General features: G+C 44.6%; 1 protein-coding gene across 1 annotated transcript in view; it reads left to right on the forward strand.

Annotated features, from left to right (window-relative positions):
• Nucleotides 1–4,740: 4,740 nt before the first annotated feature.
• Nucleotides 4,741–14,948, forward strand: part of TECRL (trans-2,3-enoyl-CoA reductase like) — a gene marked incomplete at its 5' end in the record, with an annotated part of 131,974 nt that continues 121,766 nt past the window's right edge. The window contains one exon of the mRNA XM_006024070.2: nucleotides 4,741–4,900. Within this exon, the coding sequence (XP_006024132.2) occupies nucleotides 4,741–4,900 (160 nt within the window). The remainder of the gene's footprint in view (nucleotides 4,901–14,948) is intronic.

Raw genomic sequence — 14,948 nt, forward strand, 5'->3', positions numbered from 1 at the left:
GGAAGGATCACCCCCCTGGACCTGCTTGTGATTAATCTGTAGATGCATGACAAGGTGCATATAGCCTTACTGACCGCTTCCTCGCATTGGTGGAGCACCTTGTTTTACTGCTGGGGCCAGGGCAGGGAAGCTTTTTATACTCCTGGGGACAGCACAGGTACTGGCCCCAGGCTCTAGCTGTTCCTGGGCTGCAGATCCAGGAGAAGCCAGGCAGGGTTATTTTGCTCCAAGTGGCACAATTTGCTCCACAACAAAGTGCATGTCTGAGCTGAGGCAAAAAGCCTAGGCTCAAATTTGAACCACTTCTATTTGAGCTGCTGCAAGCTCACATGCTTGCATGTGTGGACGCACTCAACAGCAGTAGTTTCTGGGTATTTCTGCAATCTTAACAGTAATTCTAAATGTGGACTCAACCTCCCACTCAAAAAATCAAATTTTTCAAGACTCTACAGGAACAGTTAAAAAAATTTATAGGATGAGTTTTTGCTGGCAGGCATATCAATAGAATTTCCGTTGACTTCTGTGCAAAGAGATAAGGTTTTGGCAAAGGTTTTGGCAAAGAAAGGCTTTTGAAGGAGCATATTTCTCATTCTACTTCTAGTTTTCAGAGCCCAAGTTTCTCTATTTAATGAACAGCCCCCACCTATAAGAAATGGTTCGTTCTTACCTCCCAGCTCTGGAATATCTCCCATAAATTTACAGCTATTACATGTAGAATTCAGTTCTTCAGCAGTGGTGGGTGCCAAAGCTACAACTGGAGGTGACTGATTAATTATATTAATTAAAGGAGCATATTTAATGATCAACAAAAACATAGCTGTTGACAAAACATAGCTATTTTGTCAACATATATAGCTACTACCCTATTTCATAGCTTATTGTTACTTTAGAAATACTAATTTACCCGTAATCTTAATAGTATCATAGTAGCATAATACTTAGGGTCGGAAGGGACCTAAGCAGATCATTAGGTCTGACCCCCTGCCCCAGGAAGGAACGGGTGCCGGGATGATATCACCCCAGCCAAATATCTGTCCAGCCTCCCCTTGAAGACTCCCAAGGTAGGAGAGAGTACCACCTCACTTGGGAGCCCATTCCAGAGCTTGGCAGCCCGAACTGTAAAGTAATGTCTCCTGATGTCCAGCCTGAACCTCCTCTCTAACAATTTGTGGCCATTATTCCTAGTAACCCTGGGTGGTGCCTGGGGGAACAGAGCCTCCCCCAATTCCCACTGGTCATCCCTGGTGAGTTTGTAAACAGCCACCAGTTCCCCTCTCAGTTTTCTCTTGTGGAGGCTGAATAGGTTCAGGCCCTTTAGCCTCTCTTCATAGGGCCTGCCCCACTGTCCCTTGACCATACAAGTGGCCCTCCTCTGGACCTTCTCAATGCTAGCCACATCCCTCTTGAAGTGTGGCACCCAGAACTGTATGCAGTACTCCAACTGTGGCCTGACCAATGCTGCATAGAGGGGAAGGATCACCCCCCTGGACCTGCTTGTGATTAATCTGTAGATGCATGACAAGGTGCATATAGCCTTACTGACCGCTTCCTCGCATTGGTGGCTCATGTTCATCTTGGAGTCAACAATGACTCCAAGATCCCTTTCTGCCACCGTGTTGACAAGAAGAGTGTTCCCCAGACTATAGGTGTGTTGCTGGTTCCTCCTCCCAAGATGCAGCACCTTGCACTTGTCTGTGTTGAATTCCATCCTATTCTCATCCGCCCACCTCTGTAACCTGTCTAGACCTAGAGGTGGATTCTGTCCCTCCTGTCTACCGTGCCCACCTCGCCTCACAACTTGGTGTCATCAGCAAATTTGGATAGCGTGCATTCCACAGCCACATCCAGATCACTGATAAAGATGTTGAACAGTACAAGCCCCAGGACTGAGCCCTGGGGGACTCCACTGCCCACATCCCTCCAGGTCAAAAACTACCCATCCACAACCACTCTCTGGGTGCGACCATCTAGCCAATTTGCCACCTATCTGACTGGGTAGGTATCAATGCCACAGTCACCAAGTTTCTTTTAAGAGAATATGGTGGGAAACCATGTCAAAGGCCTTCTTAAAGTCCAGGAACATGACATCCACCCCAACACCCTTGTTCTGGGACTTTGTGACCTGATCATAAAAAGAAACCAGGATAGTTAGGCAGGACCTGCCCTCAATGAACCCACGCTGGTTGCCCCTGAGCATTACGTTCCCTCCTGGGCCCTTGGAGATGTGCTGCTTGATAATTCTCAGTGGTCTTCCCAAGGACCGAGGTAAGACTGACTGGCCTATAATTGTCAGGGTCCTCTTTTCTCTACTTCTTGTAAATGTGGAGCACATTGGCCCTTTTTCAATCCTCTGGTACCTGGCCAGTGCCCCGCTATGACCCCTGCCAATTCCCTCAGCACCCTTGGGTGAAGAGCATCTGGACCTACTGATTTAAACACATCCAGCCCCTCCAAACGTTCCCTAACTAGGTCATCCCTGGCCCTAGGCATGGCAGTGTCTCCCCAGGGTCCATCTGCAATTCTAGTGGGGGAGATGTCCTGGTCCCTGTTCAGGACTATGCAGGCAAAGAATTCATTAAAGAGGTCAGCTTTTTCATTTGCCACAATCATCAGATTGCCAAGCATGTAGCCCTGAGCTACATGCTGTAGGGGCCCCATGTTACCTGGTACCTTCTTCTTACTTCCTATGTATTTGAAAAAAGACTTTTTATTATCCTTAACTCTGATCACTAGCCCTAACTCCATCTCTGCCTTGGCCTTCCTAACAGTCTCCCTGCAGTCCTGAGCAACAGAGGTGTAATCCTCCTTCATGATAACTTCTTGCTTCCTCTGTTTGTATGCCTCCTTTTTTGCCCTCAGGCATCCCTGGATGCCTTTGCTGAGCCATGGAGGCTTCTTAGCACTTCTGCCCCCCTTGGTGCACATTGGGGCTGACTCCCTTTGAGCTTGGAGGATTGTCTCCTTGAGGAACAACCACCCGTCTTGGACTCCCATCTCATTGAAGCTCCGAGACCCCAATGCCTCTCCTACTAACCTTCTTAGCTTACAGAAGTCGTCCCTCCTGAAGTCAAGGGCCTCTGCCTTGCTGCTTGCTTTCGCCACCCTGCGCCAGATATTAAATTCCAGCAGGTGATGGTCACTGTCACCCAGGTGGTTGAGTACTTGCAGACCCCTCACCAGGTCGTCGCCTGTGGCAAGGACCAAGTCCAGCAAGGCATTTCCTCTGGTGGGACTATGCATTTCTTGGGTTAGGTGGAGGTCCTGTATCCCTGCTAGGAACCTATGTGAGTGGTCGGACCTGGCTGACTGCTCCTCTTAGCAGATTTCTGAGTAGTTTAGGTCACCCATGACAACCAAATCCCTTGACTTTACTACCTCCGTGAGATGACCTGAGAATTCCAGGTCCAGCTCATCCCCCTGGTGAGGCGATCTGTAGTAGATGCCCACTATCAAGTCCCTTTCCCCACGCCCCCCTTGCATTCTTACCCAGAGCTCCTTTGACCCCATCCTGATCATTGAGGACATGTATTGTTCTTTGACGTATAGCGCTACACCCCCGCCCTTTTCCCTGCTCTGTCTTGCCTGTACAGTATGTATCCCTCAATGTCCACTGCCCAGTCATAGGTAGAATCCCACCAGGTTTCCATGAGCCCCACTAGGTCTGGGTTTTGCTAGCTCTCAGGAGGGCATGTTCCTCCTGCTTGTGCCCTATGCTTTGAACACATCTTATGACACATCTATTGTATATTTGTACTGTATGTCAAATTGGTAATGTTTTTTCTTTTCTCCCACACCCATATTAAACTGTTATTGTTATCTCATTCTTTCTTTGATCTGCTGTTTCATTTCCATCAATTGGCCATTTCCGTACTATCCCTTCAAAGTCTGAAAGGAACAAGGTCTATTTTAAGGTAGTATCTGCACCCATCCTTCATCTGTGTTTTATCTGTGCTCTTCTCAGTCTTTAGAATATTGATACTCATAACTTTGTCTTTTGTAGCCTACTGCTCAGGACTCTCACTTAGGAGAAGGTAGATCCAGCTTCCAGCCCTTGCTTTAAGTATTTATGTATGTTTTAAGTATTTTATGTTTATGTAACTTACTTTAAACAATTATTAAATAATGAGCAAAGAATGGATCCCAGTCTTTCAAATTACAGTCTAATACTTCAACCCCTTGACCTATCTTTCACTTGCAATGAATGGATATCAGGAGAAGTCAACACATGAAAAAAACACTTTCTTCTGCATTACTACAGCCACCCTAGAATTTAAATTTTGAAAACTGAAATTATTTATTTTCACCCTGTTGCTGTACCCACAGAAGTCAGACTTCACAGCTAAACTTAAGATCATTTTACTAGTGGTGTCTTGGGGAGACTGTCAAACTTTTGGGTTCTGATTGATGTTATGAAACTATTGATTTTCAATGCTTCTATTTCATATCTGTTCCTATCTTTGAAAGCCAGATGATGATACCATTACTTACACTGGGTAAAGTATTACCCCTTGAGTAACCCCATTGGTGTGATCTTTAGGACAACAACTGTCTCACCAGAAATCTTTCTTTTTCAAGACCTGGGCTTTACACCAGAACAATTCCTATCAATTCCTGCTCACTAATGGTTGAACTGGGCCAATTCCAGATATGGCCAAAAGCTCTGTGGATAAATAAGCAGTGTTAAAGAGCAGTTAAGTCAGAGGGAAAGCCACTGATTAGCATGTTTATTATCTGTAGCAGATTCAAAGAAACCAAAATGGTTCTTCATGGAATGAGTCCCCCACCCCCAGAATAGAAGAACAGAGAAGAACAAAACTTAATTTGTTTCCATTTTGTTTTCTTTTCCAGGTACCTCCAACATCTACCCTTCTTGATGTAAAACATAAATTTCACAAAACATGTAAGTACACTGTAGCACAGGCTTGAGGCATGGCTAGAGGCCTTTCTGCTTGGGAAAATGTGTCCGATTCATTTTTTATGAAGTTTCACACAAAAGCTTAGAGTCGTTAACAGCTTCACCATTCAATTATAGCATTATTAGGAACAAGAATGACACTCTGGAAATGTAGCTGTTGTGGGTTCTTTGGGGATGATATGTGATAACTCAAACTCCCCCTAGAAAGTGGGGAGACCGTCTCATTTCTATTGTTATAGTAACCTGTATAGGATATAACTAACTAAAATTTTGCGTTCTGTGCTGCATTAGCAGCTAGGGTAAAGGTACAAATAGATGTAACCAAATGAAGCAGGTAACCTGTACCAAGAAGTGTCCCAACACAGCTGATCATCTTTATTGGGTGAAATGCATGTCACCCATTGATCTTGTCTCCACTTGCAGAAACACACCACAGGGAATCTCTGGGGTATGTCTCTGTAAATGGAGAAAACCAGGGTTCTCTGCTTACAGAGATGTTTCGCAGGGAATCTCCAGGGTGCATCTCTGTAAGAGGGGAAAGCCGAGCAGGTGCCCCCAGGGCATGAGGGGCCAGATCTAAGGCAGGATTTCCTTGGGGATGCAGAATTGGGACCCTCAACCTCTGGGAGCACCTGTTCAGGGTGGAGCACCTGTTCTGGACTGCCTGTACTCCCATGCCTAAAACAAACACAACTGACTCAATAAAATCAATGATTTGGATGTGAGGGTGAAAAGCTCACTGGCTAAGCTGGTGGACGACACCAAGTTGGACGACACCAAGTTATGGGGGAGCGTGGTCATGCCAAAAGATAGGTTGCAAATACAGGCAGACCTGGACAAGCTGGAGAGCTGAGCGGGCTGGAACCAGATGAAGTTCAACACTCAGAAGTGCAAGGTGCGTCATCTAGGGGCAAACAATCCCCAACATACCTACAGGCTCGGTGATGACAATTTGACTTGCACCATAGTCAAAAGGGACCTAGGGGTAGTGATTGACCATCGCATGAACATGAGTTGGCAGTGCAATGCTGTGGCCAGCAGGGCAAACAACATGCTGGCATACATTAACCATTGCATCTCATGCAAAACTAAAAAAAGTGATACTCCCCCTGTACTCCACACTGGTGAGACCGCAGCTGGAGTACTGCATCCAGTTCTGGGTGCCACAAGGATGTGGAAAAAATGGAGAGGGTCCAGAGGAGAGCCACCGATATGATCAGGGACTTGCAAGACAAGGCATACGAGGAGAGGCTGAGGGACTTGGGCCTCTTCAATCTGCAGAAGAGAAGGCTGAGAGGGGACTTGGGAGCGGCTTATCACTACATCAGGGGGGTACATCAAGAACTCGGTGAACAGCTGTTCACTAGGGCACCCCTGAGAAAGTCCAGGAGCAATGGATACAAACTCCTTGGAAGACTGCTTCAAGCTCAATAGCAGGAAAAACTCCTTCACAGTCAGCGTGTCCAGAAATGTGGAATAAACTCCCTCCAGTGGTGGTGCAATCACCTACCCTGGAAATCTTCAACAGGAGACTGGACAGTCACCTCGCAGGGTTCACTTGACCCCAGTTGTCTTTTTCTGCCTAGTGCCGGATGATCTACAAGGTCTCTTCCAGCCCCTAACAATATATGAATCTATGAATCTATAAAACAGCATATCTTTTTGCCATCTATGTCATGGCCTCAGATTTTGAGCATTTGTGGTGCAATAAGGGACATAGAGGTCTGTTTTCTTGGCCTTTGTGCCACTATAAAAATGCTTATTATGGCAAAAAGGTGATTTCTATTGATACCCTAAGATCAAATAAAGCTTTTAGGAACCTGAATCCAAGAGAGAAACACAAAAACCTCCTACCACTTAGGTACTTTAGACACTACAGGTACCCACATTTTCGTTAGGAAACTTTGTTAGCTGCCTAAAATTCTGTTACTGCACATGCTCAAGTTTTCTGCTATCTTTGCTTGCTTGAACAAATCTGCCTTTATGTCTGGCTGGCTCTACTTAGATGTCTGAGGTGCCAAAGTGAGAACTGGTTTTGACCTGTAAATCTACTTAGAAAATGGCCAAAATCTGGGGAATGATGGGATTTCAGACAAACCCTTCTATTTGGCATTGTAGCCTGTGATAGGCATTGTCAAAAAAAAAAGAAAGAGAAATTAGTTTTTCATTAAAAATAATTGAAACAGTATTCATGGCCCTCAAGAGGCCAGGCAAGTGACATATAGCTGTTACAACTCTGGAGTTTTTTCACTCAGGTAGATTCTATCTCCTTAAGAGTTTATACTGTTTGTAAGTACAAAGTAGCATATGAGAATTGTTCTTGAAGTCCTTTTTTAGTTTTTCTTCCAGCAAAAGTTCTTTGTTTGGCTTGACAAAAATGTAACTCACTCAGTAGGTATCTATTTTGTTGACTTCAGAGGAACAGTTCCAATTTACTGTGGTTGAGATCCAGGCTCTCTTGCCTCTGTGATTCTCTACGTCAAGGGGGAATACCTTAGGACACAAAACCATTCCCACTGGGCTCCAGTCTGTAGTATAACTAGGGGAGGGGGCAAGTGGGATACCTGCCCTGGGTGCTGACTCAGAAGGGGCACCAGGATTCCCTCCCCCCACACCTACTGGGAGTCTTTGCAGCAGTGGGGGAAGCCCCATGCTACTACTGTCCAACCACAGGACACAGGCAGTACAGTGCTGCACCATATAGTGTATAGCAGAGGGATGGGTAGATCAAGCAGAATGGTGATCCTCTCAGTTCCCAAGGATCCTCTACCTCTTCCTTCTCTTCCCATCCCCTGCCCCAGGCACTCAATTTGCTGACTATACCTCTGACTCCATGGATTGATCTGCAGAATTTATTAGAAGTTCAATACTTGCATCTTTCAAGTCTTCACTCATATACAACTTTCAGACATTAGTCCCAATTCAACTCCTATTGCTTGCTTATTGACTTCATTTTTCTTCTGACCCCATTGTCTCTTCAATTTCATGACTAGTTTTATAGTTAATTTTGTAATGTTTCTTGAATTTAGGAAAAGGCCTTGAGGACAGGAAAGTGGAAAACATAATTACTCAAGGATCAAGTTTCCAGTCTTCAGTATAAACAAACAGAGTAGCTATGTAGTACCTGAAAAAAGAAAAGGGCCCTAAGGCTTCACAGCTTCTCAGTTTAGGGCTGGAAGGGACCTTGTGTGATCATCATGTCTAGGCCCCCTACTCTGTGCAGGAAAGACTGCTGCAGTCAAATAATGCCAGCAAGGTGTGCATTCAATCTTGTTTTGTGTTAGAGACAGACATTACACATAAACTGGTTTAAGTGATCAGAAACTGGTTTAAACCTGTAACAGAACAGATGTTCAGTGCACTTAAACCAGTTTGATAATGGCTGAAACTGGTTTGAGATAAACCTGGTTGAATGTAGTATCAGGCTTAACTGATTTGTCTCATACCAGTTTATGCAATGTCTGTCCCAGACCCCTTGCTGGTTTAAGATAAGCCAGACATCCCTAGCATCCCAGCATGCTCTCTCGGCTGGATGTGGCTCTCTGCCCTACAGCAGGGCTGGTCCCTCCCTCTGCATCTGCCTGGCTTTTCCCTGCTAAGCATGGATTATTCCTCCATCCCCTCTGCCTTAAGCAGACACCTCCACATTAGCTAGCAGACCACATGCTGGCTACAGTCCATACTGTGGGAGACAATCAAGGCAGACAGGCTTTGTGGAGATAATCAACAGGTAGCTAAATGTCCTTCCTTGGAAACACTGTTTGAGAAGAGCTGTTTGCTCCCCCCCACCCCCAACAACACTCCCTGCTAAGCAGAAATTCTCCCCTTCCCTCTGCCTTGCTGAGAGGTGTTTGTGTATTAGCCACCAAATCACATGCTGCATCTGTGCTGAATCAACAGGTAGCTGGTAATGTCTCTCCATTTTCTTAATGGGGCAATAAACACTGAGATAGGGGTGATAAACAGTGTTATCTGTCCCTGCTTTCTCCCAGCTTGCTTGCATGTTAGTTTGCTGTAGATAGTATACAGAAGCAGGGAGGGAGAGTGAAAAGCTCTGTATCATCAACAGATGCATGCACCGTACACGCCCACTCAATAGCTTGGGGCTGGGGGCTGACAATACACCTGACCCTTGAGCAGCCAGGAGGAAAAAGCCTGGGACCCTGTAGGCAGACCTCCCTAATAAGAAAGTCTTGCTGGGCTTGGCCATGGCCCCCTCAGCTCAGCTCTATGGAAGGGAAGGGAGGGCTGCTCTAGCATTCCCCAGCTTCTATCCTGAGCCACTGCAGGCATGTGCCTGAATTTCCTCAGTCCAGAGGGACTGTCTGTATGGTTGAAAACTGGTTTAGTATAGCCAGGTTAGACTGACCTGCAAAGATGGAATCAATTCAGGCTCAGGCTTTTTGAATGTCTGTCCCTAGATCTCCAGGATAGGAGCCTGTACGGCCCCCACCAGAAGTCTATCTTAGAGTCTGCTCACACAAACCATGAAAACGTTTTTTTCCTTATATCCAGTCTGAAACCTTCTTCTAGTCCAACTTCCTGCAAAGATACACAATGCAGTTTTGCAAAACTCCAATGAAGGAGATTCCACAACTTCCCTGGGCAGTTGATTCTGCAGTCTTGTTTTTACAGTTAGGAAGTTTTCTCTGAGATTTGATTTGAATCTGCTTTGCTGCAGGTTAAACCTAGTGTCTCATGTGCTACCATCTGTGTATCAAGGGAGAACATTTGTTCTCCTTCTTTATGGCAGCCTTTCAAATATTTCAAAACTGTTATCATGCCCCACTTAATATCCTTTTTATCTAGAGCAAGCACACCTAGTCCTCTCAACCTTTCCTTGAACCACTTGTATTCCAACCCCTTTATCATCTTTGTTGCTTGCCTTTGGATCCCCTCCAGTTTCTGTGCATCTTTCTTAAAATGTGATGTCCAGAACTGGACACAATATTCCAGCTGAGGTATAACCAGTGCCAAATAAAGTAGCACTGTCATATCTCATATTTTCCATACAATAGTTTTGTGCATAGAGTCCAAAGTTTGATTTTTTTAATTTGTTTTGTTTTTCTCCAACATTCCAAATTCACATTCCTGATTCATTTTGAGTTTGTGATTCACCATAACCCTCAAATCCTTTGCTTCAGAACAACTGCTTAGCCAATTATCTCCCATCTGGCACTTATGTATTTGGTTTCTCTTCTCTGGTTGTAGCACCTAACATTCATCTTGGCTGAATATCATTCAGCTAATTTATCAAACTCCTTTTGAATCATAGTCCCTAAACATTTTCAATTATAATCTTCTCCCCCAAAGTCTTTGAAACCTCTCCCAGTTTTTTTGTTATCTGCAAATTTGATCAATCTGCTCTTTACTCTTGGATCATTAATAAAAAAATATTAAAGAGCACCACACCTAGAAGGCCCTTCTAGACCTCAAGTGAAATCCCACTTGAGGTGTCCTGCATTCTGACATGGACTCAGTGATACTTACAAGAATGCTTCATGAATATATATAAAGTACCTAAAGTACAGGTATATCCTGTCTACTGCATTCCCTTCCTCCACCAAGCTAATCATCCCATTAAAGAAGGAAATCAGGTTCATTTAGCATGATTTATTCTTAGGAAATCCATATTGGCTGCAAGTAATTGCTCCTTCCTCCTCCAGGTGTTTACAAATCAATTGCTTTATAATTATATCTAATAACTTACAGGTATTGAAATAAGGCTGACTCATTTAGAATTCCCTGAGGCTCCTTTTTCCATTTTTAAAAATGACCACCATGTTAAACCTAGGCTGTCTTTCATGATTTTGAAAATATTATTAGCAATAAATAACATTTCTGCTCTAATAGTATATTTTATTATTTTATTGTGCTAGATTATCTTCCACTTATTGAGCATCTGAGTGAATTTAGGTGCCTAAGTAAGAATTTATTCCACCCTGTTCAAGTCCATGAAAATCTATTAATGCATCTACTTTGTAACACAACATCATCTGCCCCTTAAGACCGAATCACCAAAAGTAGTGAGGAGGAGGAGCGGGCTTCACTCACCTCTATTAGCAGATCTTCACAGACTAAAGCTGTGTGGAATAGATTCACACTTAGGTGCCTAAGTCTACTTATACATGTAAGAAGTGGAATAGAATCTGGGAGACTGTAGTGAACTTGCTGGATCCTTGCCAGTCATTGTTACCACCCAGTACAACATCCAGTTTGCAAAAGATCCATAAGCTCATGTGAATAGCACAAGGAAGTAAAGCTGGAAGTCACAGGGGACCAAACTTTGGAGGGGCCCATCAATGCCCAGTATGAAGAAATAGTTTATGGGAAGCAGCAGTGTGGAACATGGTGATAGAAGGAATAGTAGGTTGCAGACAGAAGGTTGGGAGGGAAGGCCTCTGATTGAAAATATGCATCATGTTGCTGGCACTGTGCTTGCAGTAGTAGTGAGAGCGTATGGTGGCTTGCAGACAAGAAGATAATGTGGAAACATTACATTGCCAGTCTCGGAAATGTTTCCCCCTGATCCCTCTCCCTTTTATTTCTTTCTTTTATCTTTTTGATTCTGGAAGTTGTAGTTAAGAATTCTTTTAACTTAATTGGAGTGTTCTTGGGGATGCACCAAGGACTAGAAGTATAGAGATAAGGATTTGAACAATTTATATTGCTGGCTTCTGAAAATACTTGATCTTAGCCAAAAGGCTGAGAAGCAATGAGGTGATTTCCAGACTCATAGACATGTGGAACTGGTTTTACACATTACTCATAGCCAATGCCCTAGTAGCAGGTTGCTTACAATACAGCAAAAGAGGTAAAGAATTACTATATTATGTGCCTGGTAAATCAGGAGGCAGTTAATTCAGCAGTGTGAAAAACAAGTAATCAAATGACCTCTACCATTTGGGCTAAAGGGCTGTTTATACATGTGCTCATTTGCATTCTAATTAGAACACTCCAGCTTTGCCTCACCATCCCATGTATTAAGCCCCCATATGTTTTAAAATGGCTGTGGGGGCACTTTATCTAAACCTCATTGAATGAGCTTTAGAAGAAGTGTCCCATGGCTATTTTTGCATGCGGGGGCTTAATACTTGTGACAGTGAGCCATTTTAATTAGAGTGGCTGTCTGGGAACCATTGGCAATGCATAGGGGGAGCATGCAGGTGCACATGCACCCCCCGAGCATGGTGGTGCACCTCCTGTACCGACACTGCTGGTGGCATCTGCAGGTGGTCCACAATTGCCGCTGGCTACCACCAATGCTGCCAATGGCATCTGCAGGTGGTTGATAACCTCTGATTGGCACTCACCACCCCTCTACCCCACTGCCGTCAGCATCATGGCTGCCTGCGGGAGCTTCCCTTTTACTGCCACCATGCTCCCACCGCCGACAGTGGTGCCACCACCTGCGGGAGCTTGCCATGCCCCCCCAGCCTCCAGGGGCATGTGGCGCTCATGCCAGGAACCTCTCTAATCAAAATGGCCCTCCTCCTCCCATCCACAAGCACGTGTATAGGCAGATATTATAGGCAGTACAAGATACTATAAGATGTTATAAGATAATGTAGAAGATGTTATAGGCAGTGTATAAGATGTTACACCAGCACCCTTTAAAATGAGATGTCTTTGTATGTAGGCACTCAATAGATAAGGTGTCAGTAGGCATCCTCAAGAATAAGTAGCATAGGTCCTGGACTCTGTGGAAACAATAAACCCTGTCAGTGCATGCTGCGTATGGATTTTTCTCTGTGCAGCTTTTTATACACAGATCTTTAATCCTCCTTTAGAGTCAGTTCTAAAGCTCACTGAAGTTAGTGAAAAGATTCCTGTTGGGTTCTGTGTTCTCTCAAAAAAGGCCTGTTAGGCACAGTGATGCTGGTATCATATCCTTTGTGCTAGTTCAGCAAACAGAAGGCAAACACATGCATGCTTAGAGGTAATAGATTACGCAGCCCTTTTCCAGCAGCTCTGTGGGTCTCTATCCATCCCCTCCCTCTTTCTTTATCCATCCCCTCCCTCTTTCTTTCTCAAGATGATCGGTTGCTGGCTGCCAGCTCAGCCTCCCAGCTGCACCCAGTTCAGTTAGAAGGCAAAGAGTGCTGACCAGTTGGAAGCGGAGCAGTCCCTTAAAAACAGCTGCTTCCTGTTCACAGATAGCCCTGGGGCAGTTTTTCAAAAGGGCAGGTGTGCAAGTCACCTGGGCCTGTGGACAACTCAGAAAAATTCCCTTTCGAGCAGTTGTAGTATTGCTAGCTCTTTGTGTTCCAATATCATGAGTCAGATGCCCCACAGCTCATTAAAATGGTTTAAAAACCAAATTTGGTGTCTTAATTTGCCTTCTTATTTTGACCCCATAGAGAGTCAGGCTTCTTGTAGCCTCAACAGATAGGAGCTTATTCTCTCTCTTTCCCCCTCTAAGATGAAATGCTCATAGAATTACAAGACATTAAGATTTGGGACTTTACCAAAACCACCAACATTTGCAAGATTGAATTTAATACATCAAGAATTCCCTTTTAGAGGATGGGCCTCAAGTTAAACTGCACAGCTCAGGGGGCCAATGAGGGATGCTAGGTGGTTTCATTTTTAAGACTAGAATTGAGAAGTCCAGCAGTTGCTAAGCAGTGCCCTGCTTGCTGGCTCTGTATAAGCAGGAAAGTCTGATAACACAGTCTTACTTAAGAAACTACAGCTCTCTTGATTTCTCCAACTGTATATTACAACTGGATTCTAAGGCTGAAGAAAGTTAATGAAATCTGTCAGTTTGGATGCCTGTGATCTGCACTATGCATACACCTTCTAGGGGCTCAGAGAGGCTGGGTTATGCTATTTTTGGATTTGGCCATAGCCTGGACCTGTCAATCAGCCAGAGGGCCTTAACATGTCATATAAGCTGAAGAGACCCAAATAAGCTCTATCTAGGGCACAAATCCTCACAGAGCAGTTTCTTCTCCCTCCACACAGGGGGAGGGGGAACAGTTTTTATATATATTAAGACAGAATAAAGTTTTTTAAAGTCTCTAATCCTATTTTGTGGCCAATGGCCTTGGATTGGATTCTATCACTGAACAGACAGGCAGTGGTGAAAGGATAGCTCAACCACTCCCTAGTCCCTGTTTTCATCCTGAATATCTCCCTCTAACCCAGAGCCATGGATTCAAGGTATTAAAATATGGGTGAACAAGGTATTAATGAGGCTTCTCTGGGACATCCAACATCTTGCTGAACAGGTTGTTTGCATTCCTTGCCAAGTATGGATTCATGGATCAGATTGGGTTGGCAATCCCTTCCACCTATTTTTTAAATAAAATGTCCTCCAAGCACTTGCAGAAACATACAACTGGAAATCAGCAATGAAGGGTACTCACCAGATGAACAATTAACACAAACATGAGTAAAGAGACTGACATCATACTTATAGGCTCGGCAGTGCTACATTCACTAGCACCACGACCAAAAGAGACTTCGGGGGTCATGACTGACCACAAGATAAACATGAGCCACCAATGTGATGCCGCAGCTGGCAAAGCAAATAAAACTCTGGCTTGCATCTACTTATCTCAAACAAGACCCAAGAAGTCATCCTTCTGGTTTGCTCAGCCTTGGTAAGGCCACAGCTGGAGTATTGCATCCAGTTCTGGGCTCCACAATTTAGAAAGGATGTGGAGAAACTTGAGAGAGTCCAGAGGAGAGCCACATACATGATTAGAGGTCAAGAGAAGAGGCCTTATGAGGAGAAGCTGTGGGGCATGGGACTATTCAGCCTTGTTGTCCCCAAAGGACAGTGAGCTCGTGCCCGGTGCTCTTGTGCCAATAAACACACAGGGGTGGAGGATCCAACTTAATCTTTATTTCTGCGCAGAAAGTGGTGCTTGGCAATCGTTCACAAAGCAAGCACCCACACCCCAGTGGGCGTCTGCCTTATATAGCTACGTAACAGGTTAAACTTGCTGATGTGATGAAATGTGTAGCAAGCCCAGCAAGTAACCCCCCTTCCAGCTCCCCCCCAAGTAACCCCCCTTCCAGCTCC

This window comes from Alligator sinensis, unplaced genomic scaffold (assembly GCF_000455745.1).
Source record: "Alligator sinensis unplaced genomic scaffold, ASM45574v1 scaffold62_1, whole genome shotgun sequence".
Classification (NCBI taxonomy): domain Eukaryota; kingdom Metazoa; phylum Chordata; order Crocodylia; family Alligatoridae; genus Alligator; species Alligator sinensis.